The following is a 23,084-nucleotide window of genomic DNA, read 5'->3' as shown; positions in this document are numbered from 1 at the left end:
TTTTGTTTTCTTTATGTTGAGCTGTAATCCATATTGAAGGCTCTAGTCTTTGATTTTCATCAGTAAGTGCTTCAAGTCCTCTTCACTTTCAGCAAGCAAGGTTCTGTCATCTGCATAACACAGGGTGTTAATAAGTCTTCCTCCGATGCTGATGCTGCATTCTTCTTCCTAGAGTCTGGGTTCTGGGATTATTTGCCCAGCATACAGACTGAATAAGTATGGTGAAGGGATGCAATGCTGACACATACCTTTTCTGATTTTAAACCACTCAATATCACCTTGTTCTGTTTGAACAACTTCCTCTTGGTCTATGCACAGGCTCTGCATGAACACAATTGAGTGTTCTGGAATTCTCATTCTTAGCAACGTTATCCAGAATTTGTTATGATCCATATAGTCAGTTAATAAAACACAGGTAAACATCTTTCTGGTATTCTCTGCTTTCACTTGACACACCTCACATCAGCAATGACATCCCTCATTCCAATAATAGGGGACTAGATTTTAAAGTTGCATAGAGAACAATAACTTATCATGTAGCTATTATAATGTCAATGAAATACTTAAGAGTATGGGTTTATGATGCACTATGTTTTAAAAATGTATATTTATGTAAAATGGACGAAAACGGCTGGAAGATATTGTTAAGCAAATTGTAAATAGTGGTTATTGGTGAGAGGAAAGATTGTCTATCAGTTTTGTTTTATTCTTTGTGTTATTCTCTATTTTCCAAATTTTCAACAATGACCACATGTTGGTTTTAAAGTCATAAAAACCCCCAGTGGTTTTTTTTTTCCCCCCTTCTTCTTTAAACCAGCTACTTACATGAACAAAACGTAAAGTCTTTACCATTCGCTTCCAAGTTGAAACATTTCAACAATATGGAGGTTTATTACCAAATAACTTTCAAAACTAAATGAAGAGGGAAAAAAATGAGGTATGAAGGACATGAGCTACTTGCCCTAATTACTGGCTACAGCTCATTTGTTTTCTTACTTTAAAACATACAGGTTGAAGGGGCAGGAAAGCAAATTAGAGCTCAAAAACCTTTCATTAGTAACAGAGCTACTTCTACTCTTAGTTCTACCCCCTGGCTTGCATGCAATATAATCAATTTCTTTAGTTTGTGATACTTTTTGCTTTCTTAATTATTGTGAAGGCACTTTACCAGGAAGAGAATGTTGTATTTCCTCCTGCAACAGGTTTGTTTTTGTGAGCCCCATAGTAAATGTGTTTACATTCAAAATTTATAACAAGCTACTTAATTTACTTCTCCCCATAGACATTTGTGTGAATTAAATTTTCAACTTCACTACATCATAAAATTATTAAATGTAGATACGATAAATATCTTCCAATGGGTCATACAAAACTACACCAATGGGATCCTGACTGGGAGCAATGAGCTAAATTTTTAAATGGACAAAGGAAAGATTTCTGTAATTAGAAAAAGCCAGCTGCAGCTAATAAGTAGGAAGAATGTTCATTTTTTTTAAACTTCACTGCCACTTAACCCCTGAAGACAAGTAATCTCTAGACCCTTTCTTTATATGCCGGCAAGTTAAGGACTACACAGCAAAAAAAAAAAAAAGGAAAAAAAAACACAAGCAGTTGATGGGTTGAGAGAGCAAATTCTAAGTGGCGAGCTGCCATTCAGGTCAAGCTTTGGGGAAACGTTAATCCTTCTCAGGTGACGTTACTTCTATTCTACCACATCCAGTTGATCTCCTCAAATATTTTCCTTCCTCTCCTCTCTAAGCCTTTCAGTGAGTGTTTAAGTAGCACAAAGTACTGTTTTTCTACCCAATGAGCCTCAGATTACACCAGGCTGAAGCTACTGTACATTCACTTAGTAGTTTCTCTGAAAGCTGTTAACAGAAAACATTATCAGAAGATGTCTAATAGGATTCAGGTTTTCAGAAGGCTTGCATTTCATTCCTGGTAGCAGAAGCCAAAAACACTTCAATGTCATTCTACCACTAATGTTTCAGTAAACAAATTGTTGGAAGACTTCACCTCCTCCACCTGACAGGCAGCAGCTTGACACAAATCAAAGCCACTTCTTCACTGGTAGTGAAGTCGACCCACTGGCCAGCCTAACAGTTAAGAACAGCCCTACCTGCACTGACCCTTCCCTCTGAAAATTGGCAATTAAAGGGAGGAGTTAAGCTATAGCCCGCCATTCCTGTAAGAACTGTAATTTCAGAGTAAAATAGCTATGGTTGAAAAGAATGTTTGTTTTAGTTAGAAGAATTTCAGCTAATGTGAAAGGAATGATAAGACTTTTAAAATCACTGTTTTGCAGCCCCCAGTGAAACTGAAGGAGTCTCTGGGTGGCACAAACAGTTAAGAACACAGCTAACTAAAATGTTGGTGGTTCAAAACCACCGAGACAAGTCTTGAAAAACTGGCTTCCAAAAGGTCACAGCTACGAAAATCCTTGGAGGACAGTTCTACTTTGCAACACATGGGGTTGCCATGAGTCAAAAACAACACTACAGCATTTTTTTTTTTTTTTTAATGAAACCGGTAACTCAGACCAAGATCATCAATGGAAGAAACCATTACATGAAAGGATAATGGGAACCTGAATGTGGAGGGATCAGGCTGTTACCACATGACCCCACTGATTAAGAATTTAATGAACCCATCACTAAGAATTTCACAAGGGAACGTTGTAGGCTCCCTAATGTGATGTAACAGGAAAAGATGCAGCACCATCTGTGAAGTGTTTTAAGAGTTTAACCTGAATCTCATCAAACCTTCAAGGACAACTACTTTACAGGAAACATGAAGGAGAGAGGAACAAGTTAAATGACCCCCACAGGGGAGCAAATGGAAAAATCCATAATGTTAGACATTCTGCAGGTAACTGATCTGGTTTCTTCAAAAAGTCAATGCTATGTAAAAATGGGTGGGGATGAAGTGCTGGTCTACATTCTAAGGAACGTGAGGGAGATACCGACCAAATACAATGAATGAGTGTTTTATGAATCCTAATTCATACATGCAAAACCGAAACCAAACCTGGTGCCATCGAGTTGATTCTGACTCACAGTACCCTACAGGACAGAGTATAACTGACCCATAGACATTTTAGTCAATTGGGGGAAATCCGATTGCATACTGATTATAAGTGTTACCAAGGAATTACTAATTCTGTTAATTATGTAATTACTAATTTTGTTGTTGTGCTGTTGTCAGTTTCGACTCTTAGTGACCCTATAGGACAGAGTAGAGCTGCCCCATGGGGTTCCCAAGGAGCAGCTGGTGGATTTGAACTGCTGACTTTTTGCTTAGCAGCCAAGCTTTTAACCACTAGGCCACCAGGACTCTCCTAATTTTGTTAGGTATGTTAATGAATTGTGGTTTTTAAGAAAATGTCCATATCTATAAGAAATGCACACAGAAATATGTAGGGTGAAGAGATATAATATCTAGGAATTGCCTTATAACATCTCAACCAATAAAAAGTAAAAAAATAAATAAAAGCAGCAGTGTGACAAAATCTCAATAGTAGTTCAAGCTGGGTGATGTATATATGGGGATTCATTATATGACTCTACTTTTGCTTATGTTCAAAAATTGTCACAATAGTTTTAGAAGATGTTCCTACTAGCCCTTTATTATACATTATGCAATCAAGAATAGATAAGTCTCTTGGAAATGCCAATATAAGGTGCTGCTCAAAATCACAGGGGACTAATTTAAGACACCTCTAACCCCAGAAGCAATAGTAGACAATATTAAAATTGCAGTAATGCTCCATAAAGGATGCTGACAACTCTTGAAGGCCAGTAAACTTCAACGGGAGATCAGCTCCATTTCAGCTGAAGGAAATGAATAACAAGAAGCCAGTCTGATGCATGGTTTTATTTGAAAAAGGAATAAACACACTCAGGTGATTCTTGGGATTCATACAGCTTCATAGAAATTTAGGGGCAGAAAGAACCTTAACCATATGGGCTTTTAAACCATATCTAAAGCATCCCCATCTTCAAGGCCACTGTATACACAAGTCCAGGGGCCTCATTCACATAATGCTTTCATGTAGTGAACAGTCTCTGTGATTATGTGCAGTAGTCCCACCTCTACAAATTACCCCGCTTCCACCACTACTACTCATTTACTACCACGTCTGCGTCTACTTCCACGACTACTACCACTACATCTACCACCACATCTGCATCTACCTCCACGACTACTACCACTACATCTACCACCACGTCTGCATCTACTTCCACGACTACTACCACGACATCTACCACCACGTCTGCACCTACTTCCATGACTACTACCACTACATCTACCACCACATCTGTGCCTACTTCCACAACTACTACCACTACATCTGCTACCACATCTGTGTCTGCCTCCACTACTACTACATCTACTACCACTTCTGTGTCTGCTTCCATTGTTAATACTGCTACATCTACTACCACGTCTGTGTCTAATTCCACCACTACTACTACATCGACTACCACGCCTGTGTCTGCTTCCACTATTATTACCACTACATCCACCGCCATGTCTGCGTCTACTTCCACCATTACTACTACTACATCTACTGCCACCTCTGGGTCTACTTCCACCATTACTACTATTCATAATAATAATATAATTAATAATAATGCTTATTTCACAGAGTTGTGAAAATAAAATGAGGATTTAAAGGATCCTGGGTGACACAAAAGGAGCCCTGGTAGCACACCGGTTAAGCAGTCGGCTGCTAACTGAAAGGTCAGCGGTTCAAACCTGCCAGCAGTTCCATAGGAGAAAGATGTGGCAGCCCGCTTCCATAAAGATTTACAGCCTTGGAAACTCTATTGGGCAGTTCTACTCTGTCCTATAGAGTTGCTACGAGTCAGAGTTCAGTCAACAGCAGTGGGCTTTTAGTTTTGGGTGGCACAAATGGTTTAGCGCTGGGTTGCTAACTGAAAAGTCAGCTGTTTAAGTCTGCCCAGAGGGCCCTTGGAAGAAAGGCCTGGCTATCTACTTCCGAAAATCAGCCACTGAAAGCCCCCAGGGAATACAATGGCAACTGGTTAACTGAAACAGGGTCTGACTACAAATCAGTATTATAATTGATGCTGCCAGTGTACTTCTGAACGTAAAGGCAACCAGAACAGAATATCTTACCTCTGATATGGACTGGGGACCTTCATCTGCTTTATTCCTGAATCTAGATAAACATTTCTCTTAATGCAACCAATTTCTTTTTGCAACTGTATCACATTGTAACCTTAAGATGTATCCAGGATCAATGACAACCCCTTGTCTCCAACATGGGCAGTGGTCTTACCTCTAGTAATCATCCCAATTCCACTACTACTACTACATTCTTCCATAGTTAGTGTTTTGACCTTAGGAACTAAACTCTTCATTTACCCTGTTAAGATTTCATTCTTAAATTCACCCTGTCATTCCCACCCATCTTTTTGCAACCAGTCAGCCAACATTTTAAACATCCTGTTCAACTTTGTATTTTGCAAATCTACAGTCTATGTGCCATCTGTCCTCAACCAAATCATTAAGAAAACAAATGCTGTTCCAACAAAGCTGGAGACAGGGCCCTTTACCATACACACCAATCACCACCCTCTGCAAATGCATTTCAAGTAACATTAAAATTATATCCTGCCTTTCCCTGCCTGTCTAAAAGAATTTGAAAAGCCTATTATGCTTTCTTGTTGTTAGTTACCGGTGAGTTGATTCTGATGCATGGTGGCCCCATGTGTACAGAGTAGACTTCTCCATAGGGTTTTCAAAGCTGTGACCTTCAGAAGCAGACTGCCATGCCTGTCTTTCAGGGCACTTCTGGGTGGGTTCTAACCACCAAACTTTCAGCTAGTAACTTTCATAGTGCAAAGTATTACTGTTGATGAATTTTTGTCAAATGCTTCTTTACCTTCCCATTAAAGAAGGTAAAATATTTGTATGCCATACTGCTTATCTGTGCATTAAGAGCTCAGACTCTTCATAATGAAATATTCTAAAAATTGACAGCAAGATCATGTAAGTTGAGAAATAAACCTTCCCTTCACTTTAAGGGGAGACCCTGGTGGTGTAGTGGTTAAGTGCTACAGCTACTAACCAAAAGGTCGGCAGTTTGAATCCACCAGGTGCTCCTTGGAAACTCCATGGGGCAGTTCTACTCTGTCCTACAGGGTCGCTATGAGTTGGAATCGACTCGACGGCAACGGGTTTGGTTTTTTGGTTTGGTTTCAGTTTAAGGAATCCAGATTAAACTTCAGTATCTATACTATTATTTATTACTGAGGCTTAGAATGATGACCCAGAGGCATATGATACAGAATCTAAACAAACAGTTTTGTTCTGTCTCCTCTATTTAGGGAGGCAAGAGTCTCATAACTGTAGTTCAAATAGCTGTCGACAAGAATTTATATTTAAGAACCTGTTATGTGCCAGATGCATTATAGATGTTCTCATCATGACTCTTACAGTGTGAACTGTGGTCCCTCTACACTCTATGAAATCATCTGCTTTACAACTGTCTTAAGAGATACCCTCTACTGTTAGAAAAAAAGCATTTTCCTCAAAGTCAGAGAGTCAGGGCATCAAGACAGGGTCTCTTCCATTAATGAATAGTTTCCTAAACATAATCTTTAGTCTTCTTCCCTATGAGTTTCCACCGTTTTGCTTTAATTCCAAAAGGTAGAATAAATTGCATTTTTTTTCTACATGACAGGCCTCCAAGTCTTGAAACAAGTGGTCATGTTCCTGCACTTTCTTCCCTTTCCTAGGTCCAGCTTCTCCATTTCTTCAAACCGTCCTCTTTGATTTAAAAAAAAAAGGATGACTACTCACTGTGTAGAAGCATGTTAAAGCCTTTAAAATGGTTATTATACACTTGAATCATTTTCAAATCAAGTTGAGACCACCTATAGCAGTTACAAAGCACTATTCTCTTTACTTCCCAAAATGGAACAATTAAATTGCACTAAATTGATTATTTTGGACAACCAATTTTCAAGCAGTAATTGTCAAGATCTAGATCAACTTTCAGAATAATATTATTTAAAGGAAGGGACAAAAACGTCTTTCATAGTTGACAGGATTCAATCAAGAACCACATCAGCTACTTCACTACTTAGTGGCCATCAGGAGTGATACAAATCACTTCCCCAACTCCACAAAAACCTAACTCAGCCCACTAATCATGCTTTTGGTAACCACTGCTGTCCATTTTTCTGACACCAGTGGCTTTTCAAGTTATTTAGTCCCCTGATCATAAAAAAGTTTCTCTACTACATTAAGGTGGGGGAAGAAGGGTAGCACGAGATATCCCTTGCTGGTCAGAAAAGTGTTGTGGAATAGGATAGCTCTGGTTCCTCTCAAAGAATTATGACAGGGACCTAGAACCTTAGATAAATGGAAAAAAATAAGCTAGTTTGCTCATTCCATTCACCCAATATACAGCTGCTTTCTACCACTTATTCATATCTACTTAGCAGAGCTCAACACCAATACCCAAATCCCACAAAATTTTCCTATAAATCTTACCCATAAACACACATTCACTTCCAAAGAAAGTGAAGCTCTAAAAATCAAACACCAAATGTCAATAATTGCCATTAATTTTAACAATTTTTGAGTGCCTTCCACTGAAAATACAACAAATAAAGAACTGCCTCCTCAAAAATAGAGTTGACCTTAATGATGTGGATGGAATAAAGTTTCAGGACTTCATTTGCTGATGTGGCATGACTCAAAATGAGAAGAAACACCTGCAAAAATCCATTAATAATCAGAATGTACAGAGTATGAATCAAGGAAAATTGGAAATAGTCAAAAATGAAATGGAATGCTTGAAGATCAATATCCTAGTCAGAGTGACCCTATAGGACAGAGTAGAACGGCCCCATAGAGTTTCCAAGGAGCAGCTGGTGGATTCAAACTGGTGACCTTTTAGTTAGCAGCCACAGCCCTTAACTACTGTGCCTCCAGGGCTCCTAGACATTCCAAAACAAACAAACAAAAAAAACCCATTGCCAGGAACTGCCTTAATCTTTATTCAGGCACAGTCACTGGGGGTCCCTGGGAGCATTTCCTCCCAATTCACTGGGCTGTTGGGGTCTCTCATTAAGAGCACAGTCTTTCAAAGACCATCTATGGCAGTAAAAGATCCGAGAACAACCTAAAGGATTAGTTTTTTGTAGGTGGACATAGGATACACCAAGTTTGGTCACAGTATATTAACCACACTATGATTAGCTAGGCAACCCTGGTGGCATAATGGTTAGGTGCCAAAGCTGCTAACCAAAGGGTCGCCAGTTTGACTCTGCCAGACGCTCCGTGGAAACTCTATGGGGCACTTCTACTCTGTCCTATAGGGTCGTTATGAGTCAGAATTGACTCGACGGCACTGGGTTTGGTTTTGGTTTGGATGATTAAATAAATTGAATGGTTAAGAGCTACATCTGCTAACCAAAACCCCTGGGATTTTATTACACAAGAGGAAAAGAAAAAATTAAACTTGAATTTTCAAAATAAGGTCAGGCAATTTTCATCATTCTCAAAGGGCTAAACATATGGGAGGCCCATTGACAGAAATTGGTCTTTCCATAAAGATTTAAGAATCTGGCAATTAATTGGGAAGTATTAATTTGGAGTTGTTTGGCTGACCCAAACTTTACCAGTTGGTTAAATTTTTAGGTATGCTCTTTACGGGGCAGGGGCGGGGGGTGGGGGGGATGTCTTTCAAAGTGGCTATAAAAACTGAAATCCAGCTCCAGGTTTATGCAATCTCTAATTTTAGTATCTATCCCACACAGGAGGCAAACTGTGAGGTTGGTTAAGTCTTTTGATGAGAAGTTCTTGTTGGAAGATTAGGGACCAAAATTAGCAATGCTCAGTAAGACTGAAAACTCTCTTATTCAGTCCTTTTTCTTCCTCTGTGACAAGATCATGATGATCTCAGCATCAATCTTAATGGAAAGAGGAAAGCAAGTCTGCCACGTGAACCAAGGAGCAAAGTAAGCACAAATCCTGCAGGACTCAGAACAAAGCACAAGGAAAAGAATGTGAAGTGTGCCCTCTATTGGTCAGTGCGTTTTAACAGCTGAGGTGGCTGGCTGGCAAGTTTTATTCAACCAGCCCCAGGTGTGAGACTAAAAGGAACACGGTAAAAAATTCTAAACTGTGTTGACAAAGCAGCCAGAATCAAGCAGAAGCCCACTTGGCTGGAACTGAAGAGTGCTAAGCTCAGGTTCTAGCAATTTTTGTGAACTGTGAGACATACAAGTCACATCAGTGCCAGCACCACATGGCATTGGCTGGGAAATTACAACTATTTCTAAAACTATGTATTAACTGTTTTGTTAATGAAATAAGAATTAGATCATAGGCAAAGTTTTAACAAGACTCCTTAAGATGTGTATTTATTTTGTACTTTCATAAACTTTCTGGGGGGATGCAGAGGAAAATTTAACAACTATTGTCTCTGACTAAGGAATTGCTGGCCAAGTAATTATTTACTGAAATAGATTTGGGGATAGTGCTTCCAATGTGGCCTCATATCGTTAAGTATGCACATGACAAATGGTTGAAAACCCACATTAAAAAAAATGAACTTTTAGAAGATGTACATCTACATCAATTTGAAGCAGCTATTTGGCATCAGGTTAATAAGAAAGTCTACTCCTATTTCTTTAACTGATGCTTCTTAACTTGTAGAAGGAAAGAGATGGACCTCTTTGAGAATTTAGTGAAAGCTCTAGGTCCTCTCCCTACACCCCAAAAAGAAACAGAAAATGTTTTGCTTATAATTTCAGTAAGCTCACAAAAACCTTGGTCCCTGTCTCTGAACCCCAAGTGAAGAAACCATGCTCAAAAGAGAGGTGCTGAAAAACATGTTGTTGTTGTTACTGTTGTTAGGTGCCATTGAGTCAATTTCGACTCATAGTGACCCCATGTATAAAAACTACATACTATATTTCATAACTGCTTTTAATGTCCTTCAGCAGGTGAAGTTGAAAAGTTTAAAGGAAATTATAAAGGTTTCCCCCAAATGACTAGAAAAGAGAAGAAGCTACCTATAGTTAGATTCTTTGCATTTTAGAGTAAAAGTAAGAAATATACTTAATAGTTTTTTCTAACCTTGGTTGGTTTTTCTGATTTTATCAGGGTGGTAGAAGGCTGCAAACAGGCTGTAGTCAAGCGCTGGGGAACCTCAAATGCCATGTGAAAGAGGCTGTCATTTATACACACACACACACAGGTGGGTATATATAAAATCCAGGCATATATACACACCTACACACACGGAGACATGCACACACATGTATGTTCTCACTAGAAAACCAGAAATAAAAGAGGTTCCCATAATTTATATATACAAGAGTAATGATCAAACAAATTTAGCACTACAAGCAACCACAGACAGAGTTTCAAGTCCTAGGTCTGCGTTCAAGTCCTAGGTCTGCAAATTTTTACCAGAACATCCTTATGACTTATGCCTCAATTCCTCCACCCTCGCAGCCTTCAGTTATTTACTATCAGTTACTCAATTAGCATAAATATGAACTGTAGGAAGTTCTGAAGCTGATTAAAAGTCTGGTCTGTAGACATGAATGGGTTCAGAGGTGATTTCATTTTCTTTTAAATGAATGTTAGGCTGAAGTATACTGTGTACAGGAAAAGCAAGTACATTCAGATAAGATGGGTCTAAATCTAGCTCTCTTCCACTTAATTGTTGGTTTTTAAAATCATACAACATTTCAGTAAGCAGCTCACCTTCCTTATAAGTCAAACCAGTCCAGTCCCACCTCCTTCAAAGGGTAGTGAAATGTCAGTTGTTAAAAAAAAAAAAAAAAATGGTGCCAACTGTAAGAATGGCATGGCGGCACCCTTAGACCTCCTTGTCTAACTTCACAAGGGGAAAGAAAAAGGGTCATTATTTGCATCAACAGCCCAAGGCTGATTCCTATGAAGCTGAGGTCAGACACACCCCCTCGCTCCAACCTTTTTTACCAATTCCTACACCAGCCATCCCTCGCATGGCACTATCTACTCCTTGGCTGTGTTCGCTAATTCATTGCAGTGGCCACACAGATCTCACAGACTACACTCACAATGATGGGGTTTATTAGGGAAGTTTATCAGGTTACAATTCAGGTTCAGGAACAACTCAGCATACAGTTCTTCAGTGTATGGAACCCTAACAAGGGGGTTGGTCAGTTTTGGCATCAGAGAGCCAATTCTAGAGCAGTGGGGGACTGCACTACCACCAAGAAGGAAAAGCCAGGAGTGGAGCACATCCTTTGGACCACTGGGGTCCCTGAGAACCTTGTAGACCCAGGAGACAAGGCAATGCCCGCAGGCAAGCCTCTCCCTGGCCCTCAGCCCCTCGGTCCAGCCTCTACCCTGCTCCGGCAAGTATTACAAAGCTGGCTAGCTCCACTGATTAAGTGCTCAGAGGCACCCCACTCCGCCTGCAAGCCTCCGCCCGAAAGCACTCAACTCTCTAGCTCCATGGGTTGGCAAGCCTAACTCCGCTGGCAAACGCCTGGAGATACCCCACTCCACCAGCAAGCCTTCTGGCCAAAGATGCTCAACTCTCTTGCTTCACGGGCTGGAAAGCCCACTGCACCAGCCTACTGGTTTTGCTGCTGTCAGTTCTCTGCCACACTTGCCACGACTTCTCACCATCTTGTGCCATCTCTTGTGTTACAGTTCTGTCTCCTGGGTCTACAAGGTTCTCAGGGACCCCAATGGTCCAAAGGATGTGCTCCACTCCTGGCTTTTCTTTCTTGGTGGTAGTGAAGTCCCCCACTGCTCTAGAATTGGCTCTCTTTTTAAGTCTAGCAGGATGCCAAAACTGACCAATCCCCCTTGTTAGGGTTCCATACACTTTATTTGCATGGTCCCACCCCTGCAAGTATTCCATACACTTCACCTGCATTACTAGCAGGCTGCCCAATCCCCTTGGTGGGCCACAAGCACCTTATTAGCCCCATCCAATCATTACAAAACCATGGATGGCTAAAAGGGTCATATTAAGTAATTCACTGTGCTGCACAGTGCTTTCCTGAAAGACACTACAGGAAAAAAAATGATGTAGTCTATTTACATCTACATAAGAGCTTGTTCTAAAATACACACACTCATCTGTCTCTCACTGAAGTGTCCTCAGAGCTACACTTATTATCCTAAAGTCAAATAAAAGAGTGACTCTCAAACATTTTCCTGCACTAATTTATCTATATTAATATTAATGCCTTTTAAGCTATGTTTTTTCTTTTCCCCTAAATGATTATTCAAATGGGGTAAAGTATTTGAGAATGAAAATCCCTTATTGCCCCTTTCTCTAGGAAGAGTGTTTTTAAAAATACAGGTAGCCCCAAACTCACCTGCCATTTGGGATACTCTATCACTCATATAATAAACAGACATGGATACACAAAAACAGGCACTAGTATGGTCTGTAAAATTCTGGATAATATCAGAAGAGACTGTGGAATGAGTAATGGGCTGAGGATGTTTTTATTCCTCTGTTTTCTTTAAACTCTAAAGAAGAACAACAAATAATGTGATTACACCTATTATTGGTGATATTTAATCATTCATTAAACTTTATGTGCAAAGAAACTCAAACTTTTAAAAAATTCACAAGGTCATCAAAAGTATTTTAAACACAAAGAAAAAATCTCATATGCAATGGCTTTTTGTTCAGCCATGATGGAGGAAGCACTCTACTAGGCCTGGTTTGGGGAGTACATGATGAGTAACCCACAGTCCTGCCCTAGCGAAGCTTCAAATATGATGAAAATAAGATATATGCCAAAATAACCAGAATAAAGGGGAAGGGAGGGGGAGAGTCCTTGAGCAGTAGCACAAAAAGCTAAGACTATGAGAGAATAATTGATTTTGACTTCAGAAAGGCAGGCAGAAAATCCCAGGAAGGCTTCGCAGAGGTAGTAGCATTTTAGCTGGGCACTGCGACGGCACTGATTTTGTTTTTACTGCGTGTGCACAACACAAAAGCACAGAAACACATGGTGCACTGGGAAAATGAAGTAATCTGGTATAGCTTAAGCATATAGGGCTTTTAGGGTGGCAGAAGGTTGGAAATCGGCTGCGGTCAGATGGTGAGGAACCTTGAATGCCATGTGAGAGAGGCTGGTGTTTATTCTGCAGGCAAAATGGAGACACGGGATGTTTGGGGCTTATTAAGCAGAGAAGTAACATGATCAGATCTGCGGTTGAGAAAAATTCAACGTGGCAGCACTGTGAAGGATGGAGTGAGAAAGAAGTGGATGCTGAGAGAACAGGAGTAAATGAGGGTATGAGCTAGGAAATTAAGGATGGGATGGATATAAACATTTCTGAGGCAGACTCACAAAGACTGAATGAATTAATAAAACGACAACAGAAAAGCCAAAGACTACAACGAGGCCTCCAGCCTTGACTCACAGGAACATTTCTACCCAAGAGTAGAAATTAAGAACCCAAGCAGAGGAACACATGTGAGAGAAGACACAGAAGATGAAGCAAGTTGTCAAATCTGAGTATGCATGGAACATCTACCCTTTTGGCAGAAGTCAGGCAACTGGAAGGTAATGTAATTTAAAAGAGGAGGACGGAGCTTGCGACTAGAGTAAAATGACTCTACATGGAAAAAACCATTGCTGACACAGGTATGCGTAAAATCCCCCAAAGAAAGGAATGCAGGTGAAAAAATACTATTCTATACCTACCCAGAATGAATGGCCCAAAGAAGAGAAACGGGCAGAAAAGTAGAAGGTAAAACTAGAGTGTTGCATCACTAGCCAAAGGAAGACATCTCCAGAGGACCGAGTCACAGACAACTGCAATGGTGTTATAAGAGCTGGCAATGAAGCGAGTATGGATGACCACTAAGAAAACCCTTATAGTAAAATGGTGAAGGTAGAAGCCAGATTGTATCAGATTCAAGAGTGAGTAAAACAGAATTTATTAACCAAGAGAAGGGAAAGGTAAAGGCAAAGAAAAAGGTAAGAGATTGAGCATCAATGTAAGGAGGAAAGAATTTTTTTTTTTTTTTTTTAGGACTGGGGAATAGCGGCATGTTTGAAAAGACAGTGACCGATACAGAAAGGTCTTAGAGGAGAGAAAAAATATGTGGAACAGGTGGAGGCTGGCCTTGGAAAGAGTAGGAATATTCTATCCTCATTCTCGCGTTCTCTTTATATATATATTGTTGTTGTTGTGTGCTGTCGAGTCAATTCTAACTCATAGCAACTCTACACGTCACAGTAAAACTGCCCCAGAAAGTTTCCTAGGCTGTACAAATCTTTATGGACCCAGATTGCCAGGTCTTTTCTCCTGCAGAGCAGCTGGTGGGTTCAAACCTCTGATCTTTTGAATAGTGGCCAAGTGCTTAACCATTGTGCCACGAAGGTACCATATATGTGTGTGTGTGTGTGTGTGTATACACATATACACACACACATTGTGCCACGAAGGTACCATATATGTGCGTGTGTGTGTATACACATATACACACACACATACACACTTATATATACATATATGTATGTCTTTTCTATTATATATAATTATATATGATATATATATACTTTAGTATTAATTAGCATCTAGTTATCATCCTTGATTGCTGGTGATAATTACAAAAAATGGACATCATGGTATCTTGAAAAATACATACAATTTGAAAATTTCTTTTCATCCCAAAGCTTGTCAGATCCTTTTAGCAAAGTGATAATTAGGCATTATATCAAATGATTTGTCTGTCATCTATTTTCTGTACTTGGGAGGCAGAAGAGTGCTTACTTCCAGAAAAAAAAAAAAGGCTTAAAAGGCAGTCAGTTGGAAGGAAAGAAGTAAAAGTAGCCTGGATAATCCATAAACTGGACAGTCAGTCTCTGAATAAATCAAGAGGTGGTTTTGCATTAAGGAATTAAAGTATCATTTCCAACTTGTGATTTCTGCAAATATTGGATTCTAACTAAGGTGGATTTTAAAAGCAGATAAAGCAAGCCAGAATTAAATGGAGGCCTGGGGGACGTCACCTATTCTGAATCACTTCCAACTTATCAGTAGCAAAAAAAAAGATGTTGCTTTGAGGACCGCAATTTTGTGACCTCTCCGCACTAGTAAGACACTGGCCCGAAAAACGCATGGAATTAGGCTGGAAGAAAAAGTAGACAAAAAAAAGAGAGAGAACAAAGGAAAAGAAAGAACACGTTTATGCCGCAAAGTTAAACATCACCTCAGCTTTTCTGAAATACTTTGGAGCCTAAAAAAGCGAGCCTACAAAATGCATTTTGAAGCTTTTTTCGTTTTAAGTGTAGGTTAATATGTTCCATGTGCCATTTTGCATTTTGAAAGAATACCACAAGAAATAAACAATTATTAAAAGCACTTACAAAAACAAATACCTCCAAATCTCTTTGTTAAAGTTTTTAAAAAATAAAAACGTAAATTAATTTAGCCATATAAGCCTTAAGAGAAAATGTTTATTTTTTCCAACCTCAGTTGCCAGAAAAACACCACACTATTTGTCATGAACACTTCAGTTTCACGGGATAAGCCAAATCTAATCTTATGAAAATGAGACGTTACGGAGGGAGCTGAAGCTTCAGAATGGAAAGGGCTACAGCAGGAAACACTTGTCACACCACACCCCCTACCCTCGGACCACCAGAAACATGAATTATATGTTTCAGAGCCTTGCTGCTTTTAAAGAGCTTTATCAAGTAGTTATAAATTCCTGGTTAAAATATGATTAGGTATTTAAAAAGAATGAACTATAAAATTAAGTCACTACATATCAAGCTCAAGAAATTCCAGAAAGACCGTAATAAAGTTTTGATTGGTCTATCTACCTTTCAGTGATTAGGCCTGAAATGTGGCTTATAACTAGTCTAAAAACTAATCAAATAATCCCATTTATTATAAAAATAAATCATAAGAGGTTTCAAGACAGATACAGGCAATAAGGGTTAAAAGCAGCTAATAATGACTGCTAGCTTCGGGGTGGCAGGGCTAAAGGACTCAGTCAGTCTTAGGACTATTACCTGATACACAAAACTCTAGTGGTTAATCAGCTTTTTAAAAAGTAGCATGCTTACCTGATTAACAGAAAATTATTGAGGCCAGATCCCATTAGTAATTATCAAATGAATTTTTAATCTATGATTCTGTTTTCAAGATAAGGAGAAGAAAGAATGGCAGGTAATTACTGGTATTGTTTATGATGGTCTCCCCCCATACAAAGTTTTGTTCAAAAGCAGGAAAGGTTGCCATTCTATTTTCTCAATCCTCTGGCTATATTTTGAAATAAAACATAAGAGTTAAATGATATATTTGCTCTCCATTCCAGACTGGATGCAATTGATTTTAACTGACTAAATTATCTGATCTCTGCCAAGAATTTTATTTCATTAAGAAAATGATATTATGGAGCATCTGAGATCATAGAGCAGACTAAACATAATGCCAAAGGAGTTCTGAGAACGCTCCACAGTGAAGGTTTGATTATTTGCAGATGGAATATGAAAAAAAAAAAGAATAAGGTCCCAGGCATTAGCCTACCAATCCTGGTACTATAAATGCCTACATCCTAGCACAAAGCAGAGAAAACTGATCTTCTAAGCTACAACACTTTCTCTTTTTAAAGCTACTAATCGCTTTTTTTCATAGAAAGTAATATTTAACTACCACCATCCAAAACAAAGGGAAAAAGGGAAATGTTGGTACCACAATAGGCTCCAGCACGTCAACTGTCACTGCTGGCATGATTTGGCAAGTAGTCAAGCATTCACCAAGGAACTAATGTAAATCCATCTCCTTTGGGAGAGCCAATTGTTTGGTATGCACAACAATTGGTATAGGATCAATCAGTGCACATGCGATCAATTAAAACCAGCTTAAGTTTGTGAAGAGGGAGAATTCACACAACTTGAGTTAGATCTCTATTCATTTCAATACTCTCACAATGCAATCCTTAAGCTTCCTTGCAAAGCAGAAAAGCTACTATCACCCTACACTGTCTAGCCAGTCCTTTAAGTAGTTCCACTTTTAATTAAAAACACAGTACACCCTTTGTTGGCACAGATTGTGTGGTCACTTTTAAGGACCACAGTTATTTGGGCCAGAAACTTGGGATTTGGAAAGGGACATCTGTTGAGAAAGAAAAAGAAGGAAAAAAAAAAAAAAAACTTCAATAGATTTTTTTTTTTCAACCACCTTACCGATTTACACACACTTGAGAGCATTTGAATTTTATTAAAATGAAAGGTTGGTTTGGCAGAAGTTGCTATTGCACACTTTAGAATTGGGTTTCTAAATGTCAGCGCTTGGGGATGTGGATAGTAATTGCTACAAGAGATTTTGCTTAAGTAAGCTTTGAAACAAGTAGATTTTGCCTCAGATACCTAAGAAGGCATAGGCAGAACTGCAGAGACAGACGGCACAGTGTGCAGTATCGCTTCTGGCCGCAGGAGTGCTGTAATGTCATTCTCCACCAAACAGCATCTCTGCATTCAGTTTTACTAAAACAGTAGGCTTGGTTGTCTCCACTCAACCACATAGGAACCAGCAGTGTGGATCAAAAACGACCACTGAATTAGTATGTCACTTAATAAGCAAACAAGAGCTTGGCAAAGGGTTTTAGGTTATTTCTGTTTCATAAAATTAAGCACTTTAGCTTTTCAACCAAACAGACTGCAGCTTCTGCCTATAAGAGAGGGAAAGGCCTTTCCAAACACTTTTAACCACAGTGTAATCAAAAATTGCGGCTCTGAGGAATAATACCTCGAAAGAAAATACTAGGGTGGAAAAAAGAGCCAGTTGGGAGGGGAGGGAAGTTGAGAGAAAGAGATGGAAAGGGACTTTTCCAGGACAAACATCAGTATCAAACACTCGTGACCTTTGGGAAGAAAATTTCTCCCTAGTATTTTTATGCGGGACAATTTCTGAAAATAAGAAGCATTTTCAAAATATTAGAAACAAAAGAGTAAAAGAAAGAGAGAAGGAATAGCTCCCATCTTATGAACCACAGATCCATATCGTCAACTGGCGAGCACAGGCTACAGAAGACACACATCACCAGATAGCTCGAGCTTTGCCCTCGGGCCCGCCAACCTCTAACCCTGCCTAGAGGTGACAACAGCTTTAACGATGTCCTAAAAAGCCATCAAGAAAGAAGAGTGCGATAAGCCTCCAAAGTTTGAATGCAGGACCGCAGATTCCATAAAGAGGTATAAACAAATCATCTCACAGGTCGAGTGAGACGTTTATATACCGGGAAAATCAAGATCTATTACCTCCCAACAAATTCTAACCGCGCAAAAACTCAAGTTACTGCTGGATAAAGACAGCGCTCACCAGATGCCTACAAGGGGTTGCTGCTGCGCACCTTCCATGCCCAAGTAATGCAAGGTGTGTGTTAAGGTTTATGTTTAAATCCTCCAGATCTAACTGTCTAGCAGTCCTTCTCCTAAAACGCGACTAGATTAGCTGCACCCCAGCAGGACTCAGAGACTGAAATAATGCAGCGCACTAGATCTGCGGGAGAGCTAGCTCTCTGAAATCTTTCTGGAGGCTTCCACTCCCCTCTCCCCGATGCGCACACAATTGATGGGGAGGAAAAGGGCGGTTAAAAAGCCGCAAGTGAATTTCACCGGGAACAGAAACCACTCACCGAAATAGGTGCTTCTGAGGAAGCAAATGGAGGGTACAGAGTCGGGCCAGCCTCCAAACATCACTTCGCAGGCGAGCGCTTCCCAGAAAACTAGCGCACGAGTGGCCGCTGAATTGGTGAAGTTCAATAGATCATCCCATCTGGTCTCAGGTTCTTAGGGGGCAATGCTGCCCTTTGCCTGGAAATGCGGGTCCTCTACCTCGACTTGGTACCCCTCCCCAACACACACACACACACACACACAGATACGAAGGGCCAGGTCCACGACGATCTGGGCCAGGATTTAGGGCGCAACTTGGGTGGAGTAGGGGTAGACAGACGCGCTGCTGGGGAGATAGCTAGGAGAACAAAACTAAAGAAAAAACAGAGGGAAACGAAAAATAGAAAGAAAAAGATGCCAGATAAGGAATGCGACCTAAAGCTAAGAGAGTCTGAGTGGAAGCGCTGCCGCGAACGTGGGTGTGGACTGCACGACTTCGCCCGGAGCGCCCGCGGGACGCCCAGCTAGTGCTGCTCTCTGCATGTCACGCTCCGGCTCACCGCGCGGACTGGCGACTGCAGAGCGGGGCCGGGAGAGTAGGGGCGGTGGTGCCCAAAAACGATAGTGGCGGGCACAGTCCTGCCTGGCTGGGACCCTGGGAGCCCAGGGCAAATGAATGCCGCGCCCCACACCTCCGGGCCCCCACGCCCCTCGGGCAGAGTGAGACCCACCTCGCTTGCTGCGTCTCCATCGATTGCCTTGGCAGTGGCTGTAATCCATACAGTTAAGGATGATGAGGGCAAAGGAGAAGAGGCGAAACTGCATCTGGGCGGTCGGGCGGGGGAGAGATGTCTCTCAAAGTCGGGGAGCTGAAGGGCTCATTCAAGGAGCCGGCCGCGCTGCTGGAGAGGACCCAGAGGGAGAGGCGCCACTGGCCCGGGAGCAGCACTGGTCAGTTCAGCAGGACCAACATCTCTCCGCCGTGAACCTGCGAGACCAGGGGGCGAGAAACTGGGTGGGTGAGGGGTGGAGAGAGCCCGGGGAAGGCAGCTGCGCCTTCATGCGTTCCAACTTAAGGCGGCTGGGGGGGGGGGGGGGCGGGGGGGAGGGGAAACGAGCTCACTGCCTGTCACCAGCCGGGGAGCGGTTTAATTCACCGTACAGCTGCGGGCGACTTGGAGAGGAAGGTGATTACAATCAGTGAATTAGCAACCTCTCCCGAGCCCTAAACTCTAACCCGGGTAAGTGGCATTGGCGGGCGCTCCGGGGGAAGGAAAGAACTCCAAGGCACCGAGGGCTCAGGATTAAAGGAGCTCACTTCGGCCCTTGGGGCCCCACGGTGGGGTCCCTGAGCGTCGCAGCGGCGGCCGGGCGCGGGTCGCCTACCGTGCACACGTACGTCTCCGGTGGCGCGGCGTGCCTAGGCGCTGCGCTCCATTTCGGGCTCGGGAGGCGAGCTGCCTAACTAGCACGTGGGCTGTGGAAAAGTTTGGCGAGACGCACGGATAGCGCCTGGCAGCTCCGGGATTCCCGCGACTGCTGCGGGGTGGGCGTGCGCGGAGGGTCCGCAGGGCCGGCGGCGCCTGTCAGGAGCGCGGCGAGGACTGGGCGGGTGCGTCTGCAGCCACTGGGATGCTGCGTCCCAGCCGGTGAGTCCGAACCCAGCGAGGGGCTCGCCCGCTCTCACTCTCTGCGTCCCTAGCCAATCCCGCCGTTTCCCGGCCTCTTTCCACTTCACGGCTAACGTCAAGGTCTCTGTCTTTCCAAGCTGGGGGAGACAACGCTCCCGAGAAGCCGAGGGGCTGTGGCAAGCGCAATTGCCGATGGAGATGCGGACCGGCTGAGGCTCGGGATGCTTCTATAAGTAGGTGGTGCTGTGGTCCTAGGCATCTAAATCTAAGCTGCCGCGGAGTTCCTGGGTCCTAAAGCCAGGAACGCTCGGGTTTCCCTGAGGTCCTAAAGAACGCTGACCGCCTGTAGCGAACCTAACCCCAGGCGAATCCCCGCTGGGCTTTCCAGGAGGAGGGGGCTAAACTGAAGAGTAGCTGGAGTGGGGGCGCCCCCTGTCCTTGCTGGTCCTGGAGACTCGATGTCTTCACGCACAAGGCACCCTCTTAGACGCTCGAGGGTCAGTTACCAACCTCAGCGCCACTTTCCTGTAGGGGGATCTCACTGACTGACAGGCGGCTTCTCTGAGATCTTCCTTCCAGAGCTCCAGGCCAGGGCTGCTGCTTCTGACAGGCAGAGATTAAACATGAGCCGCCTCCGGAAAGATGCCACACCCCTGCCACTTTTTCATTTACATCTTGGCGCTTTGTTTTATAGGGAGATTTGTTATCAAGGCTGAGATAAGAGCACGCTCTCAGTTTAGGGAGTGAAAAGCGGACTTCCAACAGCTTTTGCTTATCCTCAAAAGTGTTATTTCTTAACTTTGTTTCTGTCCCAGGAAAACTTTTAAAAACCGTGTGATCCTTTGCTTGCATTCCGAAAGGAATTGAGGCTTTGCTTCTTTAAAGAAAAGCCCACTTTGCTCTGAAGCATTTCTCATTCCTATCCCTCCTCCTTCCCCACTGCTCTCCCCCAACCCATGCGTTAAACTTTAGGTGCCTTGAGAATGGAGAAATACTCTTTTTAATTACATTAAATGTACTTGACGCTACCCAATTTCTGTCTGGTGAAATCTCCTGCATCCATGACTGCAGAAAGAGTGTATTTGCTCCTTAGATAAAAGGTAAGAATTTATACTGCTAACGATGGCCTAAAATGCTTCTGTAAATATCCTCATATTATGTCAGCATGTTGTACTATTTAAATTCCTTTTTCTATACCTCCAGTTTCAGAAGATGTTCATAAATTTGGCCACTTGAGGCAATTATATAGAAATAATAAGAATCAATATTAGAATAATCATGTTTATTGACTATCCCATTATTGTTTATCAATACTATTTTACAAACCTTACTGTTACATAACAACAATTATGTACAACAATTTTGGTGTCTTTCCTTTATGCATGCCTGAGTACACCCAAGTAAACCTGAGATGAAGTTATTGGTCCCATTTCATAGATAAGAAAATTCAGCCCCAGAGACTGGGCCCAGAGTGCACAAAACACAGTGCAGAAACTATCTGTTGCTCTGCTTTCTGGACCCTTAATTTTTATCACAGAATTTGGAGTTGATTTTACACTTTTCAGTCAATGGAGTAGACCAGCACATTTGCATGACTTGATACCTCAGTGAATACCCTCCCCCAGCATCATAATACTACTTCCCCTGAACACACAGGTACACACAAAGTTTATTACACTTATAAAAGAATTAAATCCACAGGAGAAAAAAAGTCCTCTCTACATAAGCCTCCTGCTTTCATATACAGTTTTGAGATCCATTCAAAATCAAAGATTATCAGTGTCCTTTAAGATATTGAAAGGCAAAAATAAGCACAGACCAAGCAAATTCAGCTCTATCATTAAATGTCTCAGTTTCTTCAGCACTATTTTCAGGAACTTAGACCAAGGTTCCTTTCCCCTTTACTATGTTCTAGTTTACAATCAATTTTCTCTTTCTGTCAGGAAGTTTGCTGTCAAGTCTAACCAATGTCAGGACAAATTCATCAGTGAAGGCTTTTCCATGTGGAAATATGACACTTAGCTTCTGTCATTCTTATTTAAACCATAGACAACTTTCAGCCTTTTGTCATCAAAGATAACTTCCCAAAATTTTAATCATTTGGGTTGTACAGTTTGTTTGTTTTTTTTTTTAAACCAGATGTCTTGTCCAGTTTAGTGAACCCCTAGGCCCAGTTCATAGAAAAAGCTTTTAATAACACCACTTCTGTGGAAGATTGGTTAATACAGTTATGCCCTGGAAGACTTTATCTTAAGAATAAAAAAAGAAATGCTGAAGTTTGTCGTTCATAAGTTCATTTAGTTTATTGCAAGGTAATCATGGCATCGCACACAAGATCTCAATTAACAATTACAATGTTAATTCAGTGATTAGAATCTGAATCTTTAGATTTCCTGAATGAATTGTTTTGAGAGGAAGGCTTGACCACACCTCAGACTCAGAGGAGGCCCTCCATAGCTAGGGCCTGAGGTTGGATAAGATAGGCAGTATCTCAGCAGGCTCTCAGCCTTTAGAGAAGAGTGAGAGTCAGACCTTTTGCTGCTGTCATCGCTCAGTAAGCGAGCAGAAATTCAGAGTTTATATGTGATTTTCTCACCTTGGCTTCACACAATAAGGGCCAGGTAAACCCTGGTGGCGTAGTGGTTAAGTGCTATGGCTGCTAACCAAAGGGTCAGCAGTTCAAATCTGCCAGGCGCTCATTGGAAACTCTATGGGGCAGTTCTACTCTGTCCTATAGAGTCGCTATGAGTTGGAATCAACTCGACAGCACTGGGTGTTTAATGCCCTGCTTAATGAAGACTAA

At 41.6% G+C, this 23,084-nt stretch overlaps 1 protein-coding gene across 4 annotated transcripts in view; it reads right to left on the bottom strand.

Moving 5' to 3' along the window:
- The window catches only part of RSPO2 (R-spondin 2), a 193,451-nt gene extending 172,640 nt beyond the window's left edge, over positions 1-20,811 (bottom strand). For 3 of the 4 annotated variants that reach the window (XM_049854305.1, XM_049854308.1, XM_049854307.1), the window contains exons 1-2: positions 20,037-20,587; positions 19,382-19,638 (exon numbers count right to left, since the gene is read on the bottom strand). In XM_049854305.1, coding sequence (XP_049710262.1) covers positions 19,382-19,475 — 94 coding nt within the window. In that variant the 5' untranslated portion in view covers positions 19,476-19,638; positions 20,037-20,587. Of the gene's footprint in view, positions 1-19,381; positions 19,639-20,036; positions 20,588-20,791 lie in introns of those variants that run through there. The other variant, XM_049854306.1, reaches the window with a different exon arrangement.
- Positions 20,812-23,084: the final 2,273 nt, after the last annotated feature.

The sequence above is a fragment of the Elephas maximus genome, chromosome 15, assembly GCF_024166365.1.
Source record: "Elephas maximus indicus isolate mEleMax1 chromosome 15, mEleMax1 primary haplotype, whole genome shotgun sequence".
Lineage (NCBI taxonomy): Eukaryota > Metazoa > Chordata > Mammalia > Proboscidea > Elephantidae > Elephas > Elephas maximus.
Note: the sequence above shows the minus strand (reverse complement) of the source record. Positions and strands in the feature narration are given on the sequence as shown.